At 37.8% G+C, this 16521-nt stretch overlaps 1 protein-coding gene across 1 annotated transcript; it reads right to left on the minus strand.

The window, feature by feature from the left end:
* Positions 1 to 118: 118 nt before the first annotated feature.
* On the minus strand, positions 119 to 15016 carry fbxw12 (F-box and WD repeat domain containing 12). The gene is made up of 10 exons (XM_036591257.1): positions 14835 to 15016; positions 12190 to 12227; positions 11905 to 12074; positions 9758 to 9879; positions 9452 to 9658; positions 7383 to 7547; positions 5668 to 5878; positions 3197 to 3378; positions 2978 to 3108; positions 119 to 608 (listed from the first exon to the last, which is right to left on the minus strand). Exons 1-10 carry the CDS (start codon positions 14925 to 14927, stop codon positions 509 to 511), a joined length of 1419 nt encoding a protein of 472 aa, XP_036447150.1. The 5' UTR covers positions 14928 to 15016; the 3' UTR covers positions 119 to 508.
* Between the last annotated feature and the right edge of the window lie 1505 nt (positions 15017 to 16521).

Consider the following 16521-nt stretch of genomic DNA (forward strand, 5'->3'; position numbering starts at 1 on the left):
GTGCCATGATGGTTTAACTTGAATAATGTTTCAATGCTTATTACATTTTTGTACTACATTTGTTAATATGCTTTAACTGTTTGTAATAGAGAATGAAGAATTTAATTCTAAAGAGATGTAAAGTTTTGTAATATAGATTTTATTGCTGAAATATTAACAGTTTCTGACATTGTTAAGGCATATACAAGCAGCAAGATACCTCTGACTTTGTCCCTTTAACAGCCTTAAGAAGTAACACTTGTGTAAGTCACTATAACAGCATAACCGGTTTGTTGCAGCAGCAAATAAGTATGTAAATCTTTTGAATATAAATAAAGCATGTTTATTTAAAGGAAGAGAAATCCGAAGTGTATTGAAATAGTCAAAAGACCAGAATGCTGTAAGAGCCACCAGATAAATACTCACTCAGCTCCAAATCAGTGTAAAAACATCACGCTTGAGAGACACAGAGGTCATGAATGTTCTGCTCTTACTAGTGCTGCCTTTTAAAATTCAAAAGTGGATTCGGTCAAGCATTAAAAATGTAAGCCTTCAGCGCATCCTTCCCATCCACGGACTCCACTGAGGCAACTATACTTGCATAGTCACACGTCACCTGGGTGAATCCTCTGTGGAAAGAAACAATTAAAACATGTTAAAACTATACACACTTAAAAAAGATGGTTCTTCACAGGTTCTTCAGTAAAGAAAATAGTTCTATGTAGAACCACGAACACTCAAAGGACTTTGCATGGTGAAAGACTTCTTCAGATTGATGGGGAATGTGCTGTAGACGGTTCTATACAGAACCTTTGGAAAAGGGTTCTATGTAGCATCCAAAAAAGGGTTCTGCTATTGTTATGATGTCAAGCTTGTAAGAATAGAAGAACACGTTCTGGTGCTGTAGAGAAACTTTTTCAAAAAGGTTCTATATAGAACCATATTCAACACATTCTTTATCAATCTGAAGAACCATTTTACTATGAAATCTGCCCAGTTTTGATCAGCTGCAACACCTTAACCAAGTTTAGTAGCTAAACTACAAACTTTGTTTTGTACACTGTTAGTGCAGGTACATTTTTTGTTTGTCAAGATACAAACAATGTAAATGTTCCCTCAAAGGTACAACAGTGGTTTTAAGGTCCAACTGTGAACCTTAAATGAGTTTATCCAAGTGAAAAGTACAAATCTGTACCTTAACTTAATGTTTTAAAACAGAACACTAAAATAAAAAGCCTGGAGACGAGACGAGGTGTGTGGAGTCAATACAACTTAGAACATATAATTTCAGTGGATTATGGTGCAATTATGTTCCCTGACTAAAGGTACTGAGATGTACCCTTGAGTTTTGTGACAGTTTTGTACCTTTTTTTTCTGAGAGTGTAGCGACTCTAAACAAAGATCACAGTCTCATAAGGTTGCCAGTGTTCTCTGAAGTTTGTAAAACCCACCAACAGTAGCTACAAATAAACATAGCAGACACTCATATACTCGTGGATATATTTCGGTTTTTCCATCCGAATTTACACGCCCAAATCGTACGGCAAATTATTCAGTAACTGCATGAAATAAATGTAAAGGTGTAAAAGCTCCCTGCAAATTAACAGAAATTGTGTTTTATGATCATAAACATAATGCTTATGTATTTGTTTATAAAAATATCACTGAAGAGACGAGATTTGTGGAAAAATCGGTCAACTTTCAGTAGAAAAAAAATGTGAGTTCAGCTTGTTTTATTATAAAGTTTTAAAATTACATTACCCATCTATTTGACTGGAAAGAAGACAGTTACAGCTCTCATATGACACCTACCTTTTGAATGTAGCTTATGAAATACGTTATGAAGTAAAGAATATGACGAAGTGCTGTGGTTCCACAGAGTTAAAAAGATTAAAAAAGACGGTTCTTAAAGGGTTCTTCAGTAAAGGGAACTAATATAGAGCCATTTCATGATCAAATGGTTCTGTGCTTGGTGAAATAGTACTGCAGATTGATGGAGAATGTGTTGTATATGGTTCTATATAGCACCAAAAAGGGTTCTTCTATCGTTAGAAACTTGACATCTTAACAATAGAAGAACCCTTTTTGGTGCTGTATAGAACTCTTTTCAAAAATGTTCTATACAGAACCATACACAAGCATCTGAATTACCATTCCACGATGCAAAGTACCCTTTAATCATGCAAAGGGTTCTTTGATTGAAGAACCCTTGAAGAAGCATTTTTATGAGTGTACATTAAAATGATGATACATTTAGCATAGAGAGGCTTAAAAATCTATGAAACCTTCCCACAATGCTAAGTTATACTTTTATGTTACTGCATACTGCAGAAAATGCTCCCACATGCGCTGTTACAGAGTCATAAACAGATTCCTTGAGCTCAGATTCCTCGAGCCAGAAAGCTCTATTTCAAAACATCACAGCAAGTGCAACTCTGCATGTGTATCTAGTACGCTGGAATGTGGGTCAAAGGGCAGAACAGCATTCCTGTGTCCTCTACAGTGACAAATAAAAGAAAGCTCTTCAAATACAATGAGCTTCTCTTTAAGATAGAGTTATTTCAAAGGACATCATGACCATAGATAATCACAGCTGTGATTATTATTATTATTCATGATAACGTGAACGTGAGTGTTCAACCTGAGAATTTAGAAAAAAACTGTACAGTCGTATGCAAAAGTTTGAACACATGCTTTGTTTGTTTTCTAAGTGAAAATAAGTTAACACATTATCTACAATCAACAAACAAACATGGCATTGTTCTGCAAAGTGCGCAGTTTCTATTTATTTGATGAGTGTAACAAATTGAAAAAATTAATTATAAAACGTTTGCACAGGCATCATTCCATGTTTTATATTTTCCCTGTATGTTAAATTCAGGAAATAAGCAGTAATTGTACATTAAAATGTGTTCCTGTAGTGACTGTGTTCACGTATTTATATTAGGGCCATTGTGTGGTCAGAGCTAACTGCTGTGTAATGTCAGTAATACTGTACCTGGACATTGTGTGGGAGCCTCCTAGCAGGTGGTACTGGCTCTCGAGGGTCAGGCCTTTATCTCGGTCATTTCTCCATGTCAGTACTCTTAAAGACAAGTCACGAGATGCAGTGACCACCCGGAAGTTATCCTGCAAAATCAGGACGGTGTAAATTGATTTGCTTTGTAACCTGATGCATATGAGGTGAATGGTGAAGTCAACTTGAGCATGAACTCACCACGCAGAGTGACACTATGGGCTGTAAATGGTCCTTAAAGTTAGCGATGAGGGCTCCTTTAAGGGTGTAGACCTTCAGATCGTTGCCATCTGTAACCAGAATGGTGCTGTTCCCTTTAGCCTGGAGAATGATGTCCAAATGCCAGTGGCTTAAGTCTAGCTTAAAAGACTCGATTTGCTGAGCTGAAACAGAACATCAAAACGATGAATAGGGCTCAGATACAAACCAACAATGATGCAGTCTTCATTTATGGTTGTTTAAAAACCCTCACTAAGTGTAGAAAAATTGCTTTAGACTGTCTTATTCCTTTAAAGTGAAATTTCAATCAAAAATCAAATGTACATAGTTTTGAAGTCAATTAGCCAAGTTTGGTGTTTGAATTTTGCTTTTTTTCTAGTTTTGCACTGGAGCTACAAGGCTAGCATACAGCCATATGCAAAAGTATAGTTGTCCCTGGTCAAATTACATGTTTTGTTGATTTTGTAAGTGTAAATAAGTCTATATAGAACACATCCTCTGCAGAGGACACACTTCTGCACATTCTAATGCACAATTTCTGTTTATTTACTGTGTTTAAAATACTGGGAAAAAAATAAAACTAGTCTCTGAGTGTTTTCTCTCCATGACTGCATGAGTGGAGGAAGAGAGTGGTTAACAATGGTTTCACTGGTTCATTTTAATTGTCCTGCCTGCTGACGCACGATGATGTAATCAAAACTCAGTAGCTGGGGCAAAAGTCATTACATTTTGATTGAAGGATATGGGAAAACAAAGCCATTGTCTTTTAAATGATAAAAAATACTTAATGTGAGAGACGAGGCTAACTAAACAATCTCAAATAGACTTATGTGGTTTCTGATACTGTTATTTATAAAAATGGACCAATGTACAAACAGTAGCAGTAGCCATCTCAAAACCTGAATTTTAAAGCCTGTACTTTTGTCCATTTACAGATGTAAGAGAAGGAAATGTGATGCCGATCTCTGCCAACGCTGGTGTCTTAGTTTTCTTCTTTCGTTGTTTTTTGTGTTTTATTTTTTACAGGGCCTAATGTTACTTGTTGCTGCCTCCCTATTGTTTCTGCTTGTAACGAGTAGCAATGATCCTCTATGATCATTTTTCTATTCAATTTTCAGCAACACACAACTCACCTGTGAAGTACTGCATTGAATAACTTGTGGGAAAGTGACCAGCATAGCCTTAGCAGCTTTAACCAATGAGCATGCAGATTATTTTCTTTTAGGGTGAGTTTACTCAGCTGTTGTCACATGATCTAAACATGGCACCGCCCATGTGTGGACCCACCTCTAAGATAACATGGTTTATATGAGCCTACAAAGCAGTTTAGGCTTTGTCTTAGGTGAGTCTACACACTTTTAGTGATGGTTCTTTAAGGGTTCTTTAGGAAAGAAAATGGTTCTATATAGAAACATGAACATTTAAAAAACTTTGCATGATTGAAGAGTTCTTTGCATTGTGAAAGCGTTCTTCAGATTGATGGAAAATGTGTTTTGTATGGTCCTACATAGAACCTTTTTAAAAAGGTTTCTATGAAGCACCAAAAAGGGTTCTTCTATTGTTACGATGTCAAGCTTATAACAATAGAAGAACCCTACTTGGTGCTCTATAGAACCCTTTTCAAAAAGGTTTTATACAGACCCATCTACAGCACATTCTCCATCAATCTGAAGAACCATTTAATGATGCAAAGAACCCTTCAATCATGCAAAGGGTTTTTTGAGAGTTCATAGTTCTATATAGAACCATTTTCATTAAAGAACCCTTGAAAAATAGTCATTTTTAAGTGTGTATGTTATGAAAGAAACTTAAACATAAACACATATCAGTCCCTTTCTTTGGTCATAAATAATGCTCGTCTGTCACAACCAAAGCAATAATAATGAACCCTACTCATCATCTTCATGATTGGTTTGTGAACTTGTATTTAACCAGTCAGGCTGCAAAAAATACTCTCCAAATACTCCAAAATCAAAAGCAAATCTTCACTATTATTTAATTGCTCATCTGCCTTTATTGGCAGCAGCTGGTGCTGCAGGAAGGATATAAGTGTCTATCAAGAATCAGACATTAAAACAGACAGATTATGCAGACAACGCAGTGCTGACGTGCTGCTAGAAGAAGAGAACAGCGTGCTCTGATGTTGAATCCCCTCGTTTGGTGTGGACCATCGTAAAAATGCCTTTTTACCACTTGCAAACTGAACCAGGGTTCACATGGAAGTGGACAGAATACAGTTGGAGTGTTCACACCTGACAAAACTAACTAATTAAACTAGCTAAAGAAAAGGTCTAAAGGGCTGCGCCAAACAAGGAAGGAGTGAAAGCATCATAAGTGTACATTAGCCTTGTAGTAGCTACAGTGCAAAATAAAAGGACGTCTGACATCACACATCTGGGCTGGGCTCATGAACACAGAACCTCAGTCTCTCTGCTGTAAGGTGACAGGCCTACCCTGTGGCTCCTCCTTGTATTTAGACTTCTTCAAGCTTAAATCGAAGACTGTGAGTGCTTTCTGGTTGCCCAGGCCTTCGCCGTGGATTACAGCCAGTCGAGCAGGCTGAGAGGGGAGAAACACTGCTGCGCTGCAACCGCTGACCGGTAGATTCAGACACACTGTGTCCTCGTCCTTTACAGGACAACAGACACTCTGACTCCAGAACACCTGACAGCAGAAAAGTTTTATTTTTCAGAGTTATTTAACCCACATACAGATACTAATATATGACGATATAGACACCATTAACAATTACTCAACTCAAAAGATATAAATGGGACACAGAGGTGTGATTTTTCCACAGACACAGATGATTCTGAACTACTGAGTACCAGCTTTTGTTTTAATAGGACACTAGCTGTATATAATGAAGTCCCAAATCCTTCTCTGTATTTATTTTATACACAGCACTCTGAAAAACTCACAGACCACCCTTCATTTATTTAATTACCAGTCAAAATGGCCACTTCCCCCCTTTTCTGAAGAGATCAGATATGAGAGATCTACTTGATAAGATCTCCTTGCATATAGGAAGAAGAAAGTCAAGGGAAGATAATTGCAAAACATGAGCTTCCAAGATACAGAGTAAATGGGACTTTTAATAACAGCGCAAGACCTGGTAGACACCAAAACTGTCCCCATCAGATAAACAGTACTTAAAGCTTTCATCTTTGAGAGAGAGGAGAAAATCAAGCTGCATCTGAAAACATCCACAAGTGTTTCTGTCCATCCTTCCACTGTAAAAAGACAACTCAGCACTATGGGTCTGAAAGAATGTGTAGCTTTTAAGAAGCCCTTATAGAGAAGAAAAAAGGACATTTGCAAATCAAATTAAGAAGCTGCTGGTGTTGCAGGTCCAGACCTCAACCAACTTCTAAGACTGAACAGAATGGAAGCTGTAAGAAAGATAAAGTGTGGACACGATAAATACGATAAAAAATGATAATATATTCAGTTGTTCAGGCTTCTGTGTAATTTTCTGTTAAATATATGTTTTCTACTTTTTCCTGTTGCAGAAAATGTATGCTTTGTGCTTAGTGGCTGTTTTGACTGTAAATTAAATAAATGGAACGAAGGTCGCTAACTTTTTATTTCAATGTTAGTTACTAAAACTCAAGATTTGCTGTATAAAGCACTAAGAAAACATTCTCCAGATAAGAGCATATATACTGCTTTTGTATCATTTCCAAGGCATGTGTGAAGCTGAGCCATGTGTAAGAGATCTGTGTACAGGAATGTATCCTTAAAACAGGATTTTAATGCTTGTGTTAAAAAAGACAAGATATTTGAAAACAGGGACATGGAAAGGCATTTTAAGTTGAGGTTGCTGAAGTCATTTGATCAGAGTAGTACAGAGTAGTATTTGGACTTCCGCATGCAACCGTAGTTCTACACTATGCTCAAAATAATTTATTTAAAATTCTTATATATTACTATTTTTTGTGGTTGCCATTCAATAATCCTGAAAGTATAGGATAGCCCAGCACCTGTGTCTCTTTTAGGATAGAAAATGGGGAAAAAACCTGTTCTGAATTTGAACTCTTGGAGACAATATCATCCTAGCTGTGTGGCCTTTAGTGTTCCACTGTGGCCAGTTCAAACTGAGACCTTATTAAACCTGTAAGCTGTTAATCATGAGCATGAGTAAAACTAAAGGGCGACGCGAGCTTACCTTTGGGCTTAAATCAGAGCTCTCTTTTGAGGCAGTAAGTATCCATTTCTTATCAGGTGATGAGAGAAGAACATTCAGCCTGAATGAGTCACAGACCACATGCCTCGATAGTTCAGACAGCAGCGGAGAGCTCAGAGTGAGTAGTGAACCCAGAGCAGTTCCCACCTAAAAGACAAAACAGTGTACAAAGTGACAGACTGCAGCATGAAACTTATCAATACCAGTGTTACTGTAACTTAGGTTTCTATTGTGTTAGCCCCATGCATTACTTACACTGCTATTCAAAATTTTGGAGTCACAAAAATGAACACTTATATACAATTCTAACTTTTACAAAGTAAAACCCACTTCCAAAAATGTTGGGACTGTAGATAAAATGCAAATGAAAGCTGAAAGCAGTGATTTGTAAATTCACTTTGACCTTCATTTAATATACGCTTATTCTAAAACTGAGGCCTGCAACACTTTCCAAAACATTGGGACACGGGCAATTTAAGACTAGAAACATGAAATGTTCCAAAAAAGATCCAAAAAAAGTGATGCAGTCGTGCTTGGGTATAGAAGGTGTATAAGAGGAGGCCTATACCTGAGCGAGGATGGGTCGAGGGTCACTAATTGAAGAATAACATTACTCAATGAGCATTTGCAAGGATATTAGGTATTTCACCCTCCACAGTGCAGATATCACCAAAGGAATCAGAGAATCTGGAGAAATGTCTGTGCATAAGGGGCAAGGTCAAAAAAAAACCCACAATATTGACCTTTGAACTCTCAGACACCGCATCAAAAACTGACATGCTTCTGTAATGAATTTAACCACATGGGCTTGGGAATATTTTGGAAAGCCTTGTCAATAAACAGTCACTCACTGTATCCACAAATACAAGACAAGACTCTTCAATGCAAAACACATATCAACAACCTTTAGAAACGCCGCCGACTTCCCTGGGCTAAATTAAAAATGTGTGCTGTAGTCTGATGAGACCACCTATCAGATTATTTATGGAAACAATGGACATTGTGTTCTCTGGGCCAAAAAAGACAAGGACCTTCCAGATTGTTACCAGTGTAAAGTTCAAAATCCAGCATCTGTCATGGTTTGAGAGGGTATTAATAGGTAACTTGCACATCTGTGAAGGTACCATTAATGCTGAGGAGTACCTACTATATTGTGTACATACATGTATATATATATATATATATATATATATATATATATATATACATACATACACACACACACACACACACACACACACACACACACACAACAAAACACTAAAGTTAGTTGAATCATTACATATCTTGTCTTCTTTCTGTTTTCAATTAAATATAGGTCACAAAGCATTTGCAGAATATTGCTGTTTGCAATTTACCTTGGATTTGTAAACACCAGAATGTATTTTTAGTTATATGATTACATTTTTCGAAGTATTTTAGCAACAACAGGAACTGATTAATTGGTAAACTACATATGCTTTTTGTCAGGTTGTCGGCCTTGAGATTTTATCTGGTTTCAAATACGAACCATTCTAGATATTTTATAACTATACCTAAACTGTACTAGCACATTAGAATTGGTTTATACATTTACTTTTTTGTGACTGATATTTTATTAACAAGTAAACATTGAGATCACAAGAACTATGTTCACAAAGTCCAAGATTATGCCTACAGGTTTCTTCACAATAGATACAGTATAGAGTTAATAGTTAGTTTTAGATACCAGAGATAGTAACATTAATGATGATAGTAGTGATAGTCAGTGGTACACTCACATAAGAGGCTAAGACATACATATTAGGACAAACAAACAAACAAAAAATGTAAATAAATAAAGAAAGAAATGCAGTATAAAATAGTTCCCACACTCATATCAGTTAACAAAAGTCACTAAGCTCTCATTATTTTAACAGTTCTTTCTCAGTATTTGACCAGGACACAAGTGTTCTTATTTTGGCCTTATTTAGGTTTATACATTTACTTGAATCAAATGTATATGGTCAAATCTGTACAAAGACAAAATGTTACGTGAACAGCAGAGTTTCTAAAATAGTTCTAAAGCTCACCATGAGAAAAGAGCTTCCGTCCATGCTTAAGAACAGCAGAGTGGACTGAGAGGAGCCGGAGGAATAAGAGGCCAGCTCCTCTCCTGTCTGCCCCTTCCACAATTTAATCGTTCCAGTGGTATCAGCTGCGCCTACAACACACTGCTGTGGGTCTGTGAACATGGCAGTCAATGGGTTCTGACCAGAGCTGGACCACAGATTAACACCCTGTGAGTGAATCAAACAGTAAGTTATGATTCTCACTGTTAAAAGTATGCTGCTCAAAGATTGAACTAACCAAATAACTAAATAAATAAAATACAATGCCTTGTGAATGTCCCATGCTTTGACTGTGCCATCACTGGATGCGCTGCAGACGATTGGTGTGCTGTTCCAGCTGTCTTGGATTGTGCTGTTTTCCACCAGGTAAGCAATACTAATGACCCTGCCTGAAAGGGTAGATGGAAAGTACACTGAAATTATTAGACATTAATTATGAATTACATTTTTACAAACATTTGGACCTGTATATCATCGCTGTTGCAACAAAACTTTCTATCCCCAAAAGAAGGAAGTTTATAGGAGATGGGAAAAACATCTGCAGCTTTCTAATTGAAAATTGGAAAAATTGAAGTCCACGGTTTTGTTCCAACAGCGACGATATGTAACTATGTAAATAATTATTTTAATTATGTAACTACATATAAATACATAGTGCGTCACAAGTCAGAAAAGACACTTAATGTTGCTTTCAAAATGTCATCTTTTAAGTTGGTAGAGGATTAGGTCAACTAATGTATAATTATGTGATCAAAAATAACGAAATGTTGGATTTACTTAAAAATGTTTTATAAAGTGGTTCCACACAACTGTGTTTAGTAGCTTCTAAGATGCTCAAATGAGTAATATGTGCTCACAGAGTTGCTTGCAAATCAAACACAGGTGGACTGATTGTTTTTAAATATTGTTCTAACATCCACCTTAATGTGATTATATTCACTAGTTACAGTAGAAAAGAACACAAAGTTTACAGGTTTAATCTATATAATTTGGTTAAGTTACTGTACTACTGAGCTGTCGTGAAGTCATACCCGGTAGCAAGATGAATGGTAATTCACTCTTACAGCTGCCAACAATGTGGCTAGGCAGTTAACTATGAAGTATAAGAAAGATGTACACTACAAGAAGTACGGAGAAAACTTCTGAAGTAAGTCCGACAACTGACTGTATTTCATTGAAACAACACAACTGACTCAGTTTCACTGACCACACTAGAATACCACACATACACTAGAAGACTTTGAAAAGACTTTTGAAAGTCTGACACCCTCTCACATCTTGAGAGAAAGTCACGGTTTTTGTCACAGACTATGATTTGCAAAGTCTGGGGATCTTGCAGGGTCATTACTTGCGAGACTGCAACTAAATTTTTGAGATTATTTCCCATCATTTACGTGGTGACAAGCAGAGAAACTCTCTTCTTTCTCCGCTCTAAAGTGATACAAATGGGAAGAGACGTTGGCTGGGCATGTAAAGATCTGGGGTCTCAGCCCAGTTCACTGTAGAACTGTATATTCTGTCACATCATTACCCAGAATTTCTTTAACTTAACCTGAAAATGTGCAGTTACTTTTTTATTTAACATAAAGATTTACACATCAACAAAACATGCAACGATTCAGCATTGTTGATTGGGTGTTATGAACTAAATCATAAAAAAAAATAATAATAATAAATGAATGTAACAGAAAACCAAAAAAAATTGAATGACATTCTTAAAGTCCTCTGCACATTTCCTTACATTACTGTTACAGGCTCAGTGCATGTTAAGTTTTAAAACAGTCAATTTATATGTATAAGGTAATATAACTATTGTTTTAAAGTGGAGCTGATTTGCCTTTTTTACAAAGGTTTCAGGCACTCATGCATGCATTTTCTCCCTTGCTCTCTCTCTCTCTCTCTCTCTCTCTCTCTCTCTCTTTCTCACTCTCCATCACAATGCATGCATACGCTTGCCCGCTTGCTCTTACATGCGCCCCTGGCACGTCACTATTTGCATGAGCCAAGACTTAAACTTGTGATAATATCAAACACGTAGCATCAAGACTGAAAAAGAGAAAAAGACAGTCATTATTATTAATGTTATCGAGACAGTCATCCCGACCAAGTTGCACTAAACGATCAAGATGACACGAGCACGACACAACTCTAGCAAGACTCATGATTTTATTCTGACATTGGAAATCTGTTGCGACCGTGAAACCACTTCAAAAGTCACTGATTTGAAATTTGTTAAGTGACATCAACAAGAGAAAACTGATTGAAACCAACAACAGAGCAATTTTTTGAGAGAATCTAAGATTAAGCAGTGTACACATATTTGGATGGTTCCCGACTTCTGACTCACTCTGTAGTGTCAATAATAACCCTATACTTCTAAGAAAGCACTCACAGGTCAGAGAGGACAGAATTACCTTTATGACCTCTCAGGCTCTTGCAGGTGTAGTCTCCTCCTGACCTGCCTGACTTCATGTTCATTTCCAGACTGGAGCGGCGCAGGTAATACCTTTTCCATGTGTAGCGGTCAGCGTCCGAGAGCAGCTGGCTTAGGTTACAGAAACCCCATCTGTGCAAGCACAATTCTCTGGACAAGACAGTTTTTTAAACCTTTATTAGTAGTTAATCCTCAGAACTGTTAAAGCCTTGTTCATCCCATGACATCCCACAAAGCCCTGAATTACTGTTCCATAGAAACTTACCTCCATAACCATGGAGTTTCTGCAGCTCCGTGCCATTCCTGAGCAATTTATAGCAAGAAAAGACTGATATTAGATGCTTGAAATCACTGTTCAAAAGTTCAGAATCAATGTTTATCAATATAAAACCAAATTAGCTTCAGACAAATGTATAAAATGAATTCAGTATGCTAGTACTACCAATTAGTATGAAGCTGTGAAAAATGAGGACATTTTAAACGTGCAGAATGATGAAAAGAGCTGTAGACAGTTCTTAAAAGACTGGGGAAGCTGTGTAACACTGAGAATAAAATTATAATACAATGTATTACAAGAAATAATGACTCAAATGGTTAACAAAACCTGTAAGTAGATCATTTGAGAAAATATTATGAATAGATAATTACTGTATACCAGATAATTTAGAGTATTTTTATTTAGAGTAACTCAAAATCCTTAAAATATGAAATAAAACATCTAAAAATGCCTTTTGGTGTCTAAAACGTTTACACCTAACTTACTAATTTATTGTTGTATATAACACGTCAATTTTTAAAAAAAGTGATCCCAAACTATCAAATACTGTACATCTACCCGATTCAGCCTGCTCAGGTTTCTTGTAAACAAATCTAGGCTTCAGAACACTTTTACAGCATTCATAAAACCCTCAGTAAACTGTATGTTAGTAATGATTAGAATCCCTGTTTGGAAAGTGTACAATTTTAAGTCAACGCATCTGCCTCATGATGGGCTAGATAATCACCTGCTGATCAGTAAAAGAACACAAGCAGCGATTGAGAACCAACAGCATTTTTTTTGTACATTGTAGCCTACACTAAGATTCCTTTTAGTTCCACTCAGGTCGCTAGCTGTATTCCACAAACTACAAAGCTAATAAGGTAATTCCACCAAGCTGACAAAGTCATTCACACTAGTTTGTGAATAAACCGTTCTAGAGAAACTTACTGAGTCAGAATTGTTCACAGTGGTGGTGACAGGAACCCGACGTCTGAAGAGGTTAGCGCCTTTAAAAGCTCCCTCACACCAGGTTATTACGTGACGAATATGCAGCCTGATGCCTGGGTTTTTACGGTTGTAGCTTTCTATTTTTCTTAATGGTGGAAATGTCCATGTCCACAGGGCATTGTAACGGAAAACAGTCCCCAAAGAAAGGTTATTTGTCAGATTTACCACTGTTTGCATTTATCAACATTACATATGAAAGCCTAGAACACACATGTAGGTTCTGTAGGTTCACTAGTGATTTTAGATAGTGAATGAAATGGTAATATTTGGTTCCTATCACCACCATTCACTGTTAAGAGACTGGAGTCAGGAAGTTTCTCTGCAATGCACAATTTATCGTCATTAGTGACTGAATTATGAAGGAATTTTGACAACTTGGTGGAACTGCCCTTTCAGAAATAAACACCAATATTAATGTCTCATGTCCTCCACACTGCCTTTTAACCACACTAAGCATCCATAACATTAAAACCACCTCTGTTTCTACCCTCACTGCCCATTTCCTCAGCTTGACTCACCATATAGGAGCACTTTGTAGTTCTACAATTACAGACTGTAGTCCATGTATTTCTCTGCATACTTTACTAGCCCCCTTTTACCCTGTTCTTCAGTGGTCAGGACCCCCATAAGAACCACCACAGAGCAGGTACTATTTGGGTGCTGGCTCATTCACAGCAGTGCAGTAACACCGAAGTGGTGGTGGTGTGTTAGTGTGTGTTGTGCTGGAATGAGTGGATCAGATCAGCAGTGCTGCTGGAGTTTAAACACTGTGTCCACTCACTGTCCACTCTATTAGACACTCCTACCTTGTCGGTCCACCTTGTAGATGGAACGTCAAAGACAACAGCTCATTTGTTGCTGCACATTTTGTGTTGGTCATCCTCTAGTCCTTCATCAGTGGTCACAGGTGATCCTGACCACTGAAGAACAGGGTAAAAGGGGGCTAACAAAGTATGCAGAGAAACAGATGGACTACAGTCTGTAACTGTAGAATTACTGAATGTAGAATGTAACTGTGGAGTTGATAAAATAGACAAGGAGTGTAGAATCAAGGATTTCAATGATTTTTAATGTTATGGCTGATCGGTGTAAGTGTAGGGATTTTACTGTAACAGTTTTCTTTGTCAGATTTTTACTGAACTCAAAAAGAAAAAACCCATCTCGACAACTTAAGTTAACAGAGCGATGAGGTGAGTATAAGAACTCAGCAGAAACGGTCAGATTAACCAGAAACCAGTGATTCATCTGAAAAGACAAACTGAGAATTAAATCTGGCGGACTAGCAGCTGAATGTTAGCCATGGACATGAACATCATCTACTGTCAGAACCGATTATGTGTTCGTGCAGAGATTAGCTGTGGTCTTCCTGGTTTCTCTGCCCTGACACTCCTGATTAAACTCAGTATCTCGCTTTCAGGCCCTTCAGGTTAAAACGAAGGTGTTGGAGCAGGAAAACACCAAAATGCAGTAAATGTGCGGTACGTGGAGACCTGAAAGAAGGTTCGGTACTATTAAAATGACTACAAGTAAACTAACTCGCCACGCCCAGCAGCCCAACAGCACCAACAGCCCAGCAGCACTGAGTCAACGCCGCAGCGACTGACTGCAGTGCTGAACTCAGCAAAAGCAAAACTTCCGTTCACCTTACAAACACAGGAGGCTGTGATTAAGTCGTCCTCGTTAAGGAAAGTAAAGATGCTGATGAGGCAGTCCAGAGGCAGACTGAGCGGATCCATTCTGCTCTTTAAACACAGGTTTGTTGAGGGAGGAGCTTTCACTTTCAGAGAGCTTCACTACGGCACGCCGGAGCGGACAAACACGGACGATCTGAACAAAGCTTGTTATTGCTGACACCCAGCGGACTGATTCACCTGATTCACACACACAGCGGACTGATTCACCTGATTCACACACACACACACACACACACACACACACACACACACACACACACACACACACACACACACACACACATCTATCTATCTATCTATCTATATACACCGATCAGGCATAACATTATGACCACCTCGTTTCTACGCTCATTGTCCATTTTATCAGCTCCACTTACTATATAGGTGCACTTTGTAGTTCTACAATTACAGACTGTAGTCCATCTGTTTCTCTGCAATCCTTTTTAGCCCCCTTTTACCCTGTTCTTCAGTGGTCAGGACCCCCATGGACCCTCACAGAGCAGGTCCTATTTGGGTGGTGGATCATTCTCAGCACTGCAGAAACACTGATGTGGTGGTGGTGTGTTAGTGTGTGTTGCGCTGGTCTGAGTGGATCAAACACAGCAGGAGTTTTTAAACACTGTGTCCACTCACTGTCCACTCTATTAGACACTCCTGCCTTGTCAGTCCACCTTGTAGATGTAAAGTCAGAGACGATAGCTCACCTGCTCCTGCACAGTTTGAGTTGGTCATTCTCTAGTCCTTCATCCGTGATCACAGGACGCTGCCCCACAGGACGCTGTTGGCTGGATATTTTTGGATGGTGGACTATTCTCAGTCCAGCAGTGAGTGGACACAGTGTTTAAAAACTCCAGCAGCACTGCTGTGTTTGATCCACTCAGACCAGCGCAACGCACACACTAACACACCACCACCACATCAGTGTTACTGCAGTGCTGAGAATGATCCACCACCCAAATAGTACCTGCTCTGTGAGGGTCCATGGGGGTCCTGATCACTGAAGAACAGGGTAAAAGGGGGCTAACAAAGTATGCAGAGAAACAGATGGACTACAGTCTGTAATTGTAGAACTACAAAGTGCACCTATATAGTAAGTGGAGCTGATAAATTGGACAATGAGAATAGAAACAAGGAGGTGGTCATAATGTTATGCCTGATCAGTGTATATATTAAATGAAACGATAGAATAAATTACAAAACCAGACATAATAGTTATAATACTTGCTATAGTATAATAACAACATCATGATGATGAACAGATACTGAGGCATTAAAATACATTACAAAGCTCCACATATCTGAGGATAGCACTGCTTTTCTTTTTGTTTATCATTTTAATAGATAGAATGCAATTTCTATTTTAAACACCAATATTTTTAGAATGGAATTTAAAGTTTTATTTTGTGAATAAAATATTTAACAGTGTTAGAATTGGTGTAGTAACAAAATACATTGTTTACAGAAAAAGGAACTAAGTAAACTTTAGTGAGACCTGATTCACTTTCTTGCTTACACAATGTACACAAGTCATTTGTGTCTGTACATTTTGACAATTACATGGATTATTTTAAGATTTTTTAAAAACGTATCTCTGAAATCTTGTTGGGAATAAAAAACTTGCCCGGGAATAAAAAAT

Source organism: Colossoma macropomum, unplaced genomic scaffold (assembly GCF_904425465.1).
Source record: "Colossoma macropomum unplaced genomic scaffold, Colossoma_macropomum, whole genome shotgun sequence".
NCBI classification, from domain to species: domain Eukaryota; kingdom Metazoa; phylum Chordata; class Actinopteri; order Characiformes; family Serrasalmidae; genus Colossoma; species Colossoma macropomum.

Bases quoted from the DNA above. Each gene is read 5' to 3' on its own strand.
- fbxw12 (XM_036591257.1), bottom strand. From the start codon at position 14,927: ATGGATCCGCTCAGTCTGCCTCTGGACTGCCTCATCAGCATCTTTACT. The intron at 12,228-14,834 runs GTGAACGGAAGT...TAAATTGCTCAG, and splicing joins CAGCCTCCTGTGTTTGTAAG to GAATGGCACGGAGCTGCAGA. The intron at 7,548-9,451 runs GTGAGCTTTAGA...TTTGTCTTTTAG, and splicing joins ACGGAAGCTCTTTTCTCATG to GTGGGAACTGCTCTGGGTTC.